General features: G+C 39.3%; 1 protein-coding gene across 1 annotated transcript; it reads right to left on the bottom strand.

Annotated features, from left to right (window-relative positions):
* Positions 1–2,220: 2,220 nt before the first annotated feature.
* On the bottom strand, positions 2,221–13,988 carry RBM44 (RNA binding motif protein 44). The gene is made up of 14 exons (XM_009329662.1): positions 12,498–13,988; positions 12,312–12,370; positions 10,897–11,073; positions 10,000–10,174; positions 9,896–9,921; positions 8,803–8,875; positions 8,376–8,478; positions 7,908–8,039; positions 7,106–7,179; positions 6,932–7,005; positions 6,242–6,638; positions 5,319–5,464; positions 5,050–5,197; positions 2,221–2,255 (listed from the first exon to the last, which is right to left on the bottom strand). Exons 1-13 carry the CDS (start codon positions 13,986–13,988, stop codon positions 5,050–5,052), a joined length of 3,075 nt encoding a protein of 1,024 aa, XP_009327937.1. The 3' UTR covers positions 2,221–2,255.
* Between the last annotated feature and the right edge of the window lie 2,350 nt (positions 13,989–16,338).

The raw sequence follows: 16,338 nt of genomic DNA, 5'->3' as shown, positions 1-16,338 counted from the left end.
CCGCTCCGCCGCCGGCTGCACCTCATCCGGTGCGCCCCTGCGCCGGCTCCGGGGTGCTTCGCTTCTCGCCGGGATTGCTTGTCCACAGCCTTTTTATTTTTCAGTAGAGGCAGGTAATCTTTCTGATGACTTCAGCAGGCTTCAGCTGAGACTGTCACGCTTGGGAAAGACAGTGTTATCTCCATCTCCTCCTCGTGGAATGGGCAGGTGGGTGCCCACAGACACGGGAAAGGGAACAGAAACGGTTCAGAAGGAAAACACTGAGAAACCCTTTTTCCTTACGCATTTTCCTTAGCTCTCCTTCCATCTCCACCGAAGGCACTTCGCTCTGGCCTAAGGCTAAAAACCATACCTTCCCTTTCTTTTTACAGTGTTGAATATGAACATAGGGAATGTAATGCAATTTTAGGAGGAAAACAAATGTAATGTTTTGTTTTTTACTGAGTGGAAAATCATTACTGAGCTAGTACAGCTCCACCTGCAGCTGATAACTGAATTCATGCCTGAACATGAGCCTGCTTGGGCTCTTCAGGAGCACATTTGGGATTAGGATATGCCATTAGGAGCGCATCATCCCAGTAAGCGAGGGCTCCAACTGCAGGGAGGTCACCATCCCACAAATTGGTTCTCTCACATTTTAAGTTAGCTCTTCCTTTCAAAGGGAGAAGAACAAGAAACAGGAAAATTTGAATGAACAACACAGCGTGCTAACTTTAGTATTTCCTATCATACCCATTTCTGCTTCCCCAACAGAAACAAAACAGCTTGCATGCCAGAAAGCCAGTTCTATCCTAAACTATTAATAACACCTGACTAATTACAGAATCAAGTCTGGGGAACAAAAAGGGCAGCATTTGCTATTAATAATGTAGTAGAGCAAAGCCTACGCCTGCTTTCATCCTGATACGAACAGGGAAGAAACCAAAGTTGAGGCCTTACCTGCAGCTTCAGGACCAAGTTTACAGTACTGGCTGTCAAAGACAAGGCTGGGACTCTGAACGCGTTACCTACAGTGGTTCTGCTAAGAGGAGAGGGAACGGATGAGATCTGAAAAGAGCAGAACACCGGCACAACTTTTTGAAGAAGGCATTTTAACATTTATTCACAGGTAAGTAAGGCTGCTATTTTCAGCAGCAAATGCAGCCGGGATCTAGAACAAAGTACAACAAAGAGACAGATATGGACAACAGCAATGCACGGTCTTGTCGTATAATATCATAGCATGAGCCTGTCCGTGTCAATCAAGGATAATTCTCCTCACCCCCTGACCAGACACATACTCCTAAGCTGCCTTTCCTTTGTTTACCAGAAGAGGATTTAAAATCTAGACCTCTTCTGTACAGTAATGACATGCAAACATGAAAGACTGGATGCTCCCAGCTTTCCTCCTCCCCCTGTATCAACTCAAACCAAAAGTCTCAGGGAGTGTGTGCTTCCCAGTATACCAGGCCATGGGACACAAAAAGAGGATTTAGAAGCCCATCCTCTGCTTGCAGCAACAGAAGTGGAATATGAGACAACAAAATGAAAAGTCGTTTGTCGGGGGGGGGGGGGGGCAATCGAGGCTCCATCCTGAAGGAAACATTTGGCCGTATCACTGCTCTGCCGTCTGCAATCGCTTCCGAGTCAAAAATGGACACAAGATGACTCTGCTCCCGAGCAAGCGCTGCTGCTGCTGCAGCATGGGATTATCTAGCCACGTCCACCAGCACTGAAGCCTGGTTTTCTAAAAGGAAGCCCTCGCTGCCTCCCCCACGCCCCCCTGGTATTCAAAGGATACATGGAATTTCTACAGACCATTCAGAATCAGATTATCTGGAAAGCACAAGTGTGTTGGCTATTTATTAGGATCTTAGCAGCTACCACCACGCCCAAAATTAAGTGGCACACAAGAACTGGGGGTTGTGTGCTTCAGCCTAGAAAAGCCCTGCCAGTGTTAGAGAAGTCTTGCTTCACCGAAGTGTGATCTTTCTACCTTAGAGAAACCTGCTGAAATGCTTGAACCAACTACGGGGAACAACAAAACTGGGAAGAATCATTTAATATCTGCATAAACAGAAAGACACCTCAAACTGACCTTCAGGTTATATTCTCTTAGATAAGACTGCATATCATACAGTGATGCTACAGGAGTTTTCATTAAGATCTGCTGAAATAAACAAGAAATACAGTATGATCCTGGAACGAGCTGGGCTATAGAATTTGCAAAAATCTTCCAGAGGGAGATGATCAATTCTTCGTAATCGGAAAGCCATCTACTTAAAAAGAAAAAAAAACCCAAAACACAAAAAAACAAAAAAAACACACAAAAAAGCAGCAGGTAAATTTTGCATGTACACACTCAAACTGAAATAAAAAGAACATCAGCAGTTTTAATACCCGAGAAAACCACTAGAAGCTATAATAATTTTGCTATGTACTGCAGAAGTACACAGAAGAGTGAAGTTTCCTAGCTTCAAGAACCACATGAAAGAAATGACTACAACAAAATAAAATATATAACATTTGTGCAACGAATCATATCTGATGGTCATTTTTTTATCAATTAATTAAAAATTAAGTTATCAAATCATCATTTAGGAGTGCATAGACTCTACGCATTTCTTTATGTTTCTCAAAGCACTGTTTTAGTTACGCTTTGATAAGACACCTCTCCATTGGTCTGGTTTTAAATTTTTACTATGCAGCTTATTAATTTCACAGAAAGCTTCCAAGCGTGGACATTTGGTACTGATAAAATTTAAGGAAGCAGCCATTTTTAATGCTGCACTGAATGACTTTTATAGCATCACAATTCCTGTTAACTGCTGCCTACCATTAGGTTTAGAAAACCGAAAAAGGTTAAGCGTGCTGTTCAGGTAAGTATGACAGCCGCTCACTAATGAGAATAAAAGGACTTTCCAGTCCAAAACCTGACTTCCCATTTCTAATGAAGTTACTCCTTCAAAATTAACAAATATACAAGATCTATAAACACTCAGGTGTCCAACTCTGGGCTAAGTCAGCCAAAGAAAAAAGCAAGATTATATCGTGCTTTACTTTAAAGCTGAATTTAAGTTGTTATACATTAAATACTATGTAATACAGCTTGACATAAAAATATTATCTGTACAACTCTGGACGTCTCATCAGCTGCAAGAACATAAGGCTCTGAGGTGGTATTTCTCAGTGGACACTCACCCTTCAGGAAAGTCTGAAGCTATACACATACCAGAATTAGTATAGATGAGCTTTGAGCGGAATCATCTTTTCTTAAACATATTACATACTTGTTTCTTACTATGGAAAGATAAGAATTCTTTTTCCCCATTACTTACTAATGACTTGACTATTTCACAGCTCCCTCATGATGAAAGTAAAAATTGTTATAGGTCATAATCTCTTTAGCAAAGCAACAGAAAAAAAATACTATCATAGGAACAATTATGACTGTAAAGCCCATGCACCATTAAAAAAAAAAACTACAAAAAACCACTTGACATGGAAAGCACAACACATTTGAGGCTGTTAAAACCTTACTAATTGAAAATACTTTCAAGTGTAAGATTTTTTTTTTTTTGATGAGTTGATGTCCATAGCTGCAAACTTCCTGCGGAAGTCAGTCAGTAGATTAAGACTTTTTTTTTTTTTTTTTTTTATTTTGATTCATAAAGGCACATGTAAAAGCTCACAGAGCAGTCAAATGCCAAACGAACAAACTTATGCTACACTAATCCTCTCAAAGGAACTCAGTCAAGCATGCATATTGGTTGAGATTATTTCATGCTCTTCATCACTATGGGAGGTATAATCTTATGCTGTATGTAAAATCCTATCCTATGTCTCTGTGTATTTAATACAATCTACAGTCAGTCTTTCTGAAGAACTTTTCTGGTCACTGATATTACTTCCCAAAATGAGGACTGAGATGAATGAGCTATGAGCATCTATTTGTACATTTAATGCATCTATGGAAGCTTTTCTAGCCCAGGCTTCTGCTTCATCTTACTGGGCAGAATCACTCTACTTCTATTATAGTTCTAGTATGTAATGCACAGCAGTTCTGTTCAAGTCAAGGCTGTGTTATGGTTTACTCGTGCACTACAGTAACACGTGCATAGGCAACTGACCAGGAGAATTTAGTCTGACAAGCAACATTCAATGGGTGGGAAAGATACTTAGTTATGTAGAACTATCGGCATAAATATTACTCATATTGGAAGAGGTGGTATCTATTAAAACCAAACTGACTCTGACATCCTTGAAACAGGAGCTTTGAGACCAAAATCAGAGCATTAAGAATGTGGTGCAGTTTCGGGAAGAAACGCTGCAGAAGAATAAATATTGTACAGATTGTGTTTGTGGGCAAAAGTGAAGCTGGAGAACATATGGGGCAGTGCGGGGAAACCTGGTAGTGGCACTGCTAGCAGCCCTAAAGCAAGCTGAATACCAAGCTTAGTAGGAGACTGAAACAAGCACCAACTCAAGGATGTCTCCTACAGGAGAATATATATACACATTGCTGGGATTCTGGGCTGTGGTTTTAGCATGTTCAGCTTGCTGCAGCTTCCTGCAGCATCCAGTGCTGTGTTATCATGCAAGATGTCCTTTAACATGAAAAAAAATAAGGGACATACAATCTCACTCTGTTAGATATCTAGTCCAGAACTGAATCTCACACATCAGATAGAAATCATCAATTTTTAAACCAAAATTGAGCCTGTGCTGGGATTTCTTTATGAAATGCTACACAAGGACTGGCCATTAGGTGTCACCTTTGTACAGATTATGTATGACGACGTTCTCCACTAAGTTAATCAATAGAACAGTTTGCATAATAAAACCCCTCGTATACCAAGTTTTATAGAGTCCATAGAGCTAGCAAGCCAACCTGTTTACAGGTGTTCTGCAAAACAGCTAACAATCCTCAGAATCTATCGTTTCAGTGGATTCACTCAGGTACTTCTTGCAGAGCTTTATACTAAGTTACTTACTAACCTAGGCAGGCTATAGACTACACAAATTGAAGTGGTTTTATTTCAATATATTTCTGTGGGCTAGAATACTCACTTATTTACATTGCTTTTCCCACCCACAACTGGATGTCGACTTCCTTAGAATGATGGAGGTCCTTTCCACAATAGAATTGATGGACAAGCCACTTAGGATACCTTTGTTGTTTTTCCTCACCTCCAGCAGAGCATCCACAATTTTGTCTCTATGTGAATAAAAGACATAACTGTTTACATCACATTTTGTGCAATACTTTTAGCACTTAGTTACCATGGATATTGGATCCATTACAAATCAGGGCAGAAATGAAATCCAAATACTCTCACCTGCTAGCCTCTGGATGAATTTCTTGAAGTTTCTTCATTAATTTGGTAAAGCTGCTCAAGTTCAATGCATTAGGAGAAATAAAGGCATCATATGAATTAGTGGAGAAAGGAGCAGATGTTTTCTGCAGGAAATTTTCTCCAGTATCCTAGAATTGCATCAAAATAAGCAAAAAGTGAATGGGTTAAGTATTGTACAAGTAATACAATGTATCTTTACTACTAATAAATATTCCTGTTATGGAAAAAGAAAAAATAAGAGATACAGATTCAGGTCAGTAAGTTATTCTAATACAACCACTCATATTATCCAATCTGTAAATTAGAAATAAGACTACTATATGCATTTATTTGTAACTGACATTTACTTTAAATTAGCTCTGATTTATATTTCCTAGAGGACTAGCATGTTTAAAGTTAAATCCCTGAAAGTAACATATCTATATAGTTTATGAGAGCAACACCAGCAATTACTAACTTTGCCTTATCCTCTAAGGACCAGCCTGAGCAAATACACAATACTATATTTATACATAGATGTTTCTTAGATTTATATTAAAAACCCCATGAGTTTCCCCTCCAGTATCCCAAAATCTTTCCTGTATAAAAATCACAAGACATTCACATAAAAAAAGTGTTACAAGTGGAAACTCAGGAGAAAAGCAAGATGAAAAATCTAGTGCAAATGGCTAGGTTCCCACCTAGTTTCAGATTAAGAAAAAAAGATGGAGTATCACAGTTTGATGCAGGGGCAAATGAATGGTGCTCTCACTCTTCCACAGCAGGCCAGAAATTTATTACTGACACATAACGTGTTTTCCTATCCTAACACCATTCTACATATATTAAATGTAACATGTTATGGGACAAGAAGTTTTAAGGCTCTTAATCTGCCATATAAAGGAGCATTAGTAATAATTATTTACCTTTTGATTAACTCCAAGCAAATAATGTACCGAATCCTCAGTAGATGATTTCAGACCAGGGCACTTTGTTTCTGAAGGTACTTGTGTAGAGCAAGAAATTTTTGAAGAAGTTATGGGAAGGAGATGCATATTCTCAGAAGCAGAGGTGGCGTCAGGTACTTGCACAGAATTGAAGGCTGAGGTGAGTGATTTATCTTGATCATTTCTTTGACTGTTATCAACAGGTTGGATTTCATGCCAAAGCTTACTCGTAAGTACTTGAGAAACCAAATATTTATACTCTGATGAAGTATTTACCAGTTCAACACTTACTGGTTTTCCTTTTATTTTTTTCTGGTTCATTTCCTCTACAGCTAACTTTGCTTTATTAGTGTCTTTTAAGGAAAGAAATGCATACCTAAGGCATTTAAAAAAAAAAAAAAGGAAACATTTATTAAATTACTATCAATAAGAACACATGACGGTTCTCATCTTTTGAATATTAACTGTATCTCCATTAAACTCAACAGAAAATTTCAGACTCCTTAACTTCTCAGAAGATGAGAAGCTGTCTGGAATGACAAGTTTTTGTCAACCTATCTGTATCTACATTAATTACTGAAACAAATTAATAAGCAACTCCCTCCCATGATTCACTTACTTTGACAGAAAAAAAAAACCCTGAAACAAGTAAAACTTGTATTAATATACCTGTAGTTACTAGAATCCACAGAGATAAGAGTGTCAGAAATCTGATACTTCTGGAAATGTGATCTTAAATCACCCTACAAAATAGAAGCATGTTTGGTTGCAAATGTATAGTATGAAAGAATTCAGAAAAGAGGCAAGACATTACTACTACTATGTAAATAAGAACAGGCATACCTCTGACACTGAGGAACTTAGGCCACCAACATGAATAAAAGAACACTCATTTCCACTCTCCATTATCTTCGCTTCTAATAATAAACGTTGAGAAAGTTTATTATTAGAGATTAAGATTAAACATTAAGAAAGTGTTACTAACTATTCTTGTTTCAGTTCACGCTTTGTAGATTTCGGAACCCATAGATAGAAAACCTTTAAAAAACCTACAAGAATGAAGAATATCTTCTAACAGAAATCGAGAGTGTCACGAGAAGCGGAACAGTTCAGTTTGTGAAATCTGTTTTCCCCGAGTATTTCCTGAGAGTTGAAGAGGCAGAAGAGGTACAACCAGAGAAAACACTGGTCTGAACTAACAGGCACCAGTGCTAAAGCATGGGTAGCATACTGTGAGTCCCCGCCACAGAGCACACAAGCTTTCAACACACTGGGACTTCTAACCATACCCATCACTGGGACCCAAGTCTCCAAACACAGACCATTCCCAGCTAACTCTTAAGAAGCCAGTATGGGGAAGAAAGCAGGAGGAGGAGGAGGAGGAAGAGAAAAAGATTTCCAGCTACATGATTGGCTGGACATTTAATAAATGGAGTTTAATCACCGTAGGTAAAAGTTTTCAAGGAAAAATGCGGAAGAGCTGAATATCTGTACAAGCATTCACTGCAAAAGTCAATGGAAAAATAAGTCTGAAAACCCAGCTAGCATTTTTTCCATGTTTACTTACGCTTGTAGAAGGAACAGAATACTCAAATAATAAACAAACACCATTATTATGTATGGCAGCGTAAACACACGACCTCACCTCTTAAATCAACTGTGTCTTGTTTTTCTTGTTGCTTTTTTGTTTCTTCAGATATTACTGAAAAATCTGCTACTGTCAAGTCCTCTTTAGCATCAAACCAATGTTCATTTCCTTCTTCATTTTTCACACAGCCTTGACAGTTGAAATAAATTTCAGTGTGTTAAAATTCAGACCGCGGAATGTCATATGAATGAATATCAAATTTCTGCGTGCTTAAGAGGATTCCTACATGACTTGGTACTACAGTACAAAGAGGTGACACATACTAGTTTTCACTTCAGATTTAAGTAGCAAAATTTTTTTTCAAGATGTAAAGTATAATATAGAGCTGATATAATGTTAAGCATTCCATCACAGAGAGTTGAGTATCCATATATACGTTTTACACAGGGTTTGTTGTTTTCTTTTTTCCTCCAACAACTTAACTAACAAATAACGTAGTATTTGTACCAGAAGCAGTTGGCTTACCACGTTCCACGTCCTGATCTTTATGTTGTTCTTCAAATGTCTTGGAGGAAGTAGTGTCACTTGGCTGACCGCCATCAGTTAAACATACAGTCTGTGGATTGTCCTACAAACATGTTTCAGTTATGTCATAGCACTTGCACCTGATTATACATTATTTTTCTGAGCTTCAGAATATTAATTGATTAAACAGGTAAATTTAAAAAAGTTAACCTACTGATCATCTTCAAGAAACCCCAAGTTATTTTAAACGCCCAAGTTTATTTTTGAAAGGACGATCAAAATTCTGGTCACATCAGCTGCATTTGCGATTACAGGCAGAGAATTCCAGCTTGAGTCCCGAAGACTGATTGTATTTGCATATACCTAAAAGGAGACTATGCTTCACAACATTGATGTCCATGAAACTCAGTAATGAAGAATTCCCTACCATGTTGATGGAAATCTTCCTTTCTTGCAGTTTTGGTGCTTCACAGTCAGCTTTTCTCGCACCCGAAACAGAACTAAAACAGATCCAAGAATTTCATACAAAATACGGCACAACAATTTTAAATTCTACAATGATACCAAGTACTCTGAAATATTTAAATGTTTAATTATTAATTATTTAAATATTTCCAAAAGCTCACAGTAAAATAAATAAAATGTGCTTAATAAATCTTAGTTTAAAATGAGAACCAAAGTTTTTTGATACCTCTATTTTATAAAAGCATTGGTTGCAACCTGAAACATAAAGCTATGTTCTAAGTTTATGTTAGGCTATTTTTCCTTTATACCTAGATGGCTTTCTGTGTGATGTTTCGATGTATGTCTCTACAGTTTGAAATCTCTGTGCAATTTTTGATTAATTTTACTAATGCTTAACAAGAAATTTGAAAAAGATCTCTAGTTGTTTACCTGATGCAGTAAAAACTTACTGCCAAATTTGTTTTAATCTCCACTTACATAAAGTATCTGGACATGATTCTTGAACATGCAGTACCACACATCTGCCTGAAATATGAGTTTATTTTTTTATCATTCTTCATAACTGAATGATAATCTTAACAGAACAGCTGCTTATATGCCTAACATTATCTTTGTTGGCAGCAAAGTCTTTTTGTTTTGGTGGTTTTTTTGTGGTTTTTTTTTGTTTGGTTGGGTTGGTTTTGGGGTTTTTTTTACTTTGGGTTTTTTTGGGGGGTTGTTGTTGAGGTTTTTTGGGGATTTGTAAGACAGCATTAAGATTAGAGACAAAGATTTTAGTAGTGAAAGCAGGGAACCAGGAAAATTACCTGTAAATTGAAAACTTTTGCTATAAAGATAGTAAAAATACAACTCCATAGTTTGCATATTAGAACACTACAGAGTAAAAATGTCTTTAAAATAAAATCACTGTATCCAAAGTGCTATGTTAGTCTTTCAGCTAAACAGTTTGGAGCAACAAGATACATCCTGAAATAAAGAAATTCTAAGTTTAACATCTTTTAAACTCACTTATTTATTTTGAACTTTAATAAATACCACAAATTAGGACTACTTACTCATAGCAAAGATCCTCTCTGAACAACTGTCAAAAAAGAGAAGATTTGTCTTAATTTTCTGAAGCAAAATTTATATTAAAAACAAAAAGCAATTAAGAAATTACCTTGCACGGGACATAAGAAGAGGAGATTGGGAACAACTTCATCTCAACTGATAGCGGCGGAAGTGCATTTAAAGGTATGCCCATTTTTATTTTCATTCTCATACTGTTATAATTCTTTTTTAGCTCTTCCAAAACCAACAAGAGAGATGAACCTAATTCAGTATTTCCATTACATCTGTTAAAACATATATAAGAAAATAAGATCAACTTAGTTCATTTATTTTACCGCTTCCAGAATTGCCCAAACATTTTACAGTTATTTAAAGATTCCTCCACATCGCGCAAGAACAGGAGCTCACTCCTAACGCGCACAGTAGCTCTCTGGAGCCATACTCTGTTTCACAGCGTTACTAGGGGTCCTCTTGAACCCCCTCCTAAGCTATGGAGCAAACACTATGGTAATGAGGTTTTATAGCTATCCGTGGCACAGTAAAGCATTCTGTGGCAGGCAGGACTTCTTGGTTGAATTCCAGGTTTGTTAAAGGGCATATGCTTTATCAGCTAGAGACTCTGCAATCGCCACCCCCTTCCTCCCTCACCCCTTAACAATCCTGCACCTCCTCTCTCTTTCTCCTTTACCGCCTCCTCCCCAGCTCCCCCTCCATGCATCTCGTCCACTCCTGAATGGATTCTCTGTACTATTCCTTCTGTACTTTTCCTCCTGTACAGAAAGACATTCCTGGAAACAAACTGTATTTTGCTGGGTCTGTGAAAACTACAGAAAATTTTAGGCTGAAAATAAGACTTGGCAGTTACAAGAATGTAAACTCTTTCGGACAACAATGCTAACTATAAACACTATTACAAGCTATAGATAGAATACATCAGTAACACTTAGCAATTAAGGCCTTTTAACCAAGTTATCCATTTCATTTAAAAGGACATTAAAGTACATGCCTGCTAAAATATGTGTTTTCCTCCAAAGCCAGTTTGTAAATCTTCAAGCAGTGCTGATAGCACATCTGATAATGAGCGTTTAGAATCTGCAATTCTGCTTCAATCGCTCTCTGCAGTATTTTTTGACAGTAGCTTGATGCAGAATTCTTCACAGCTTGTTTGTCAAGGTGTACCGGCCTTTAAAATAATAATAAACAAAATCTTGAATGCCTTGAATCAATATTTTACATTCATTATGTTTTATTTTGAAACAAATAGCTTTCCAGAAGCTATTTCTGATACGATTTAAGGAAAAAAAAGAAAAGAAAAATCAAATCAGTTCTTCCTATTTACTACACACAAAAAAAATTATGTCTTTACAGTAGCTTTCACATTGTAATCAGCCCTAACTGAGAGGTGGAAACTGCACAAGCACCATAATCTTTTCTATCCAAAAAGTGCAGTCATAAGAACAAAAAAAACCCTTAGCAACTCTGTTGATCTACAGACACACTTATTTTGCTTCCACAGTCACAGAATAATTTAGGTTGGAAGGGATCTCTGGAGGTCTGCAGTACAAACCTCTGTTCAAAGCAGGGCTAACTTCAAAATTAGCTCAGGGTCTTATCTGGTCCAGCTTTGTTAGGTTTAGGGTTTTTTTGTTTGTTTTAAATCTCCAAGAAAGAAGACTGTACCATGTCTCCAATGCTGTTCCAGCACTACTCTCACTGTAAGAAACTTTCTTACAACCACTTAGAATTCCCCTCACTGTAAAAGGCTCTTGCCTTTTCAAAACGCACCTCTGCAAAGAATTTAACTCTGTCTTCTCAGCAACCCACCACCAGATTGCCAAGAACTGCAGGGAGGTTCCCCACCTCCCCAGCCCTCCCTTCTCTGGGCTGACCAAACCCAGTTTCCTCGGCTCTCCCCACACATCAGGTGCTCCACCAGCTCCCCTCACGAGCTCCATGGTCCTCTGGTGGGCCTTCCCCAGTCTGCCAGTCTCTTTCTTGCACTACAAGGCCCACAGCTGGAGATACCTTTCCAGATGCAACCTCACGAGCACCAAACTGAGAAGAATCAACACTTCCCTCCATCTGCTGGCTGCGCTCTTGCTAACGCAGCCCCAGGATGTGGCTTCCCTTCTTCACCATATGGGAGCACTGCTGACTTACACTCGGCTTGTTCTTGGCCAGCCAGACCTGCAGACCAAGGCTGCTTTGGTCTTTGTTCAACTTCAGGAGGTCTTCAGCTCATTCTTCTCACTTGTCCCTGTCCCGCTGAAAGGCAGCCCTACCCTCCCTCCATCGCAGGAGCCGCTGCCCAGCAATCTTTTAGTACCATCAGTTTTGTTAAGTCACGGACAACCTTTCATTCATGAAAAAAAGTCTTATCCAGCATCTAGAATTCCAAACCAAGAACAATTCACGACCCACCTGTCAGCACTTATCTTTAAATCGCTGCTACAAAGCTCATTTTTTGACTCCCACTGTTCCTAAACAAAAAATGTTTAAAAAAAAGTTAAAGATTAACATTTGTATAGACAAGTTCTGAGCAACTTGAAGTTAAAAAAAGTTCTATATATCAAAATTAATTGGTTGTGGTTTCTTTTTTTAAATTACCTGAATTTGTGAACTTCTTTCAGCTGTTGCAGTATTGCCATTTGAGTGTTCTTCCAGCATCTCAGTAAGCTGTGACCGAATTTGCACCGTACTACCAGGTCCACACGACCAGTCTGTATTGCAAGCAACGTCTGCACAGGTTTCATGGCGCCATCCCACAGGTCGAGATTTGTTCATCATTGTTATCTCTGTATTAATAGCCCTGGACGAGAGACAAACCTGAGCACTGGTACTTCTGCTTGTTGTAAAGCAAGCTCTAAAATCCGAACTCACATCAACAGCCTGGCTAACCATAGAGTCACTGGTAATGTTTTTCAAGTTTTCACAATGCTCCAACTCCGAGTTCAGAGAGCTGGTATTTCCATGGGAGGATTTATCTGCAACTTCCACCTCAAAAAAGGGATTCTCACTAGCGAGAATTGCAGAGACTGGAAATTGGGTTTCGGCATCCTTTGCAGTGCAGTCAATGCAGATGGCACCATGTGCACACACACCAGATTCTTCACAACTGTAGAAAGCAGAGTCCCCTGCATGTTCACAAAATTGTATGGCTACTGCAGGGGCCCTCTCCCGTGGTGACAGCAAAGGATTGTCTTGCTTCACTGAGATGCTGTGAATGTGTCTGTCATTGTTTTCAGACACTTCTTCACTTGTAGCCGTTTGGGGTGGCAGCATGCCGTCAATCAGTGGGATGTCTTTCACCTCTCCATTTTCTAAGCTGTCACATACAAGCAGATTTGGATAGACCCTTTCTTTACTCCTATAAGCACGACTTTCAAGTATACTTCCATAAACAACACTATGATACTCTGTTGGCTCTTCCTGATGATCACAAGTCATGCCATTACAATCTAGCAGAGACAGAGAGTCCTGAAGCAGGTGGGGAAGCTCTGGCATAGCCTGGTCACCTACGCCATACTCAGAAGCAGGAGAACAATCTTCTGACACGTCAACGAGATTTTGTTCCTTTGGGACTCCACCCCCTGGAACTTCATGAACTGGATCTATCAGCTTTAAGGTTTCGATTCCTATAGTTTCCCTTTGCTCAGAAAACTCACTCAGGCTATTCTTATCATCAAAATCTTGCTCATGAGCACTGAGATACTCCAGCTGTGAATCTTCACCTAAATGGCTTTGTCTGCAATCATCACACACCCCACAATTAAAGTGCATATTGTCGCATGCCCTTCCCAACATATCGGCTTCTTTCTTGCTTTCATCTACTTGGGCACAGCAAATTCTCATTCTCTTTTTAATATACATTTCAATATATGCATCTAAAGATGAACTTAAATAAGGTAGGCTTTCCTCTGACAACTTTAATTCTGAAACATTGACAGAACGTGCCTGGCCAAAACCAGAGTGGTTAGCTCCTGCTGTAACATTTCTGACAAGCGTGTGCTCAGCTTCCTTGGAATACGAAAAAAGATGGGAGGTCTGATTGAAGCATCTCCTTTTGCTGTTAACATCGCTGTTCTTTTCTAATTCCATGGTACAAACACTTAAGTCCTCCTCCTCAGAAGTGATCCACAGAACTCACTTCCACTGCAACCTCTCAAAGTCATCGGCTTGTCTCTTCCTATCAGTTTCTCACCTTAATAAAAATAAGAGAAGTTCAAGATACTCCATGGTGTACAAGAGGACACTACTGTTTAAAAAATATCTTAAATTAACCATCTTATTATTATCTACTGCATGCTAGTATAGAAGCTAGGAATTACACGGTACATTCTCAAAGAAATCCTAAGAGCTCATGGAAGGCTGTTAGAAGAATTTGCCGTTCTTAAGCTTGTGTGATTTCAAATGAGCAAAAGCATCCTCAGAGACCAATCAATACTATTTTCTCAACTCTTGGGCAAAGTTTCTATCCTCTTACTACTGAACCATTTCTTGGCTGAGTCATCAGAATCCCTGTTGATACACAGAGAGCTATTTACATCGTACACTAACTTCATGACAGCACACAAGGTGTTTCAATGCACGTACTGACTCTGAGAGTCAGGTTACTGATGTTATCCTGGATTCAGTGACCACAAACTGACCTCATATCACTGATTGTATACTTGACCTGTAAGCACTCCTTGCCACAGAAAGCTTACAGCTTCTTGATCCAAGACCGGTATATTTACTGTAGGGAACATCCTCCAGTCCAGGAACTATAAAAATTTTAAAAACTACTTAAATGAGTGAAGAGGTGAACTTAGAGCTCTGTGCCTTCTGAGAACTAAAAACCCTTCAGATGTTGGACAAGGGGGAAACAGAAGCATATTCCTTTTAATTCTGGGGAAACAAGAAGAAATGGTTATGGAGCACAGAACCACAAGAAAACCTGAGAATCTTTACAACCAAGAAGTGTAAGACATAAGGGAAAACAGGAAGATGGTTTCTTAGATCAGAGTGCTTCTTCTAGCTACAGACAAAAGCTGGACAATACACCAAACCAAAACAATACACCCGCTCTGGACTTGCAACAAACCTAGTTTTATAGCAAACATGAATGAAAAGCAGAGAAAAAGCACGTAAGGATGGAAGGGATGAAGCTCTTTGTGAAGCTTGTTTCTTACAAATGGTCATCAGTTCTTCTCTGCCTTCCCCCAAAGCTCATAACGAAGAGAGGGATACATAGAAACATTAGACATTTCTCAGTTAGGTATGCTTTCTAAACTACTGAAACGAAACATAACAATTTTATATTATAGTCACAAGTCTCTAAACCGACTATAATCTTACATAAAGCACAGCAAAATACAGTCCTGCCTGTAACTCTTCCCCCTGCGAGAGCATGCAGACCAACCAACAGGCCCATAAGCTGGGTTTCATATGCTTCTAAAGACACAAGTCACTGGTTCATCCTCCAGGGGAAGTTTCCAGCTTGGTAAAACAGAGTCCATAAGGAACCGAGTGAAGTACTGAAGCGAGACACAGGCTGCTGGTGGAGCATGAGGGGAGACTGGAAACTCAGGCCTGCTTCTTGGCCACTGCTCTGGGATTAACATACAAGTTACGTGAGCTCTGTCCACTCCAGATACAAACAGTGTGACCCAGGCCTCGTATCTGCACAGGAAGGTTTGCAGAAGTTACCGCTAAGAGGTAACTTCATGATAGCCCTTCCTCACGGGGAAAAATGACTTGTCTCTCGAATCTGCATCCACTCATTCTCCTCTGCTAAGGATCAGCATTAAAATGACATCATTTAAAATCACTTTAATAAAAATAATTTAAATCATTTAACAGAATTCATCAATAGAAGTCAGCCACCCTCCAAAAAAAACCTTATTGTGATTTCATTGTGCACTTCTATGGTTATTTTTGTTTCACAAACATTAGCTTTTTTATTACACTAACTTTACCTTCATCTCCTAACTGAAGCTTTGAGCAGCTATATCTTTGAAATTAAAACTCTTGCCCTAACACTGCCAAAGCACATCTCAGACGCCTATACACAAATTACAACATATTATCACAGAGAAGTGACTTTTCCCCCCCAGTTTTTTCCTTAAGAACGAGTTAAGAAAGAAAAACCACAATAGCTCTAGGTATGCCCTAGATAAATAACAATAACCTTGTTGTTACTACTAATGACACAGCTAGATGCTTAACAACAGCCAAGTCGGCTAGAAACCGGCACTGATATTAAAGCACAGGCTCCACTCCGCAGTGCAGCGCGGAGAGCCACAGCTGAGCCCCCAGAGAGGAAGGCGTGGGGGGTGGCTGAGAGCAGGCCGGTGCCCCCGCTCGCCCAAGGGGGACCCCAGGCAGGGAACCGCCGCTCACAGCGCTCACCCCGGCTCCAGGGAAGGCTGAGCGACCGTCCTGCTGCCTAAAAGAAGCCCGCCCCCCC

This window comes from Pygoscelis adeliae, unplaced genomic scaffold (assembly GCF_000699105.1).
Source record: "Pygoscelis adeliae isolate BGI_AS28 unplaced genomic scaffold, ASM69910v1 Scaffold7, whole genome shotgun sequence".
Taxonomy (NCBI): Eukaryota; Metazoa; Chordata; class Aves; order Sphenisciformes; family Spheniscidae; genus Pygoscelis; species Pygoscelis adeliae.
This window is presented reverse-complemented; position numbering and strand designations above follow the sequence as displayed.

Excerpts from the sequence above, each read along its gene's own strand:
- RBM44 (XM_009329662.1), bottom strand. The coding sequence starts at position 13,988 with ATGGAATTAGAAAAGAACAGCGATGTTAACAGCAAAAGGAGATGCTTC. Across the intron at positions 9,922-9,999 it reads CTTCTTATGTCCCGTGCAAG|TTGTTCAGAGAGGATCTTTG; the intron begins GTAATTTCTTAA and ends CTTTTTTGACAG. Across the intron at positions 7,006-7,105 it reads TAAGTTCCTCAGTGTCAGAG|GGTGATTTAAGATCACATTT; the intron begins GTATGCCTGTTC and ends TCTATTTTGTAG.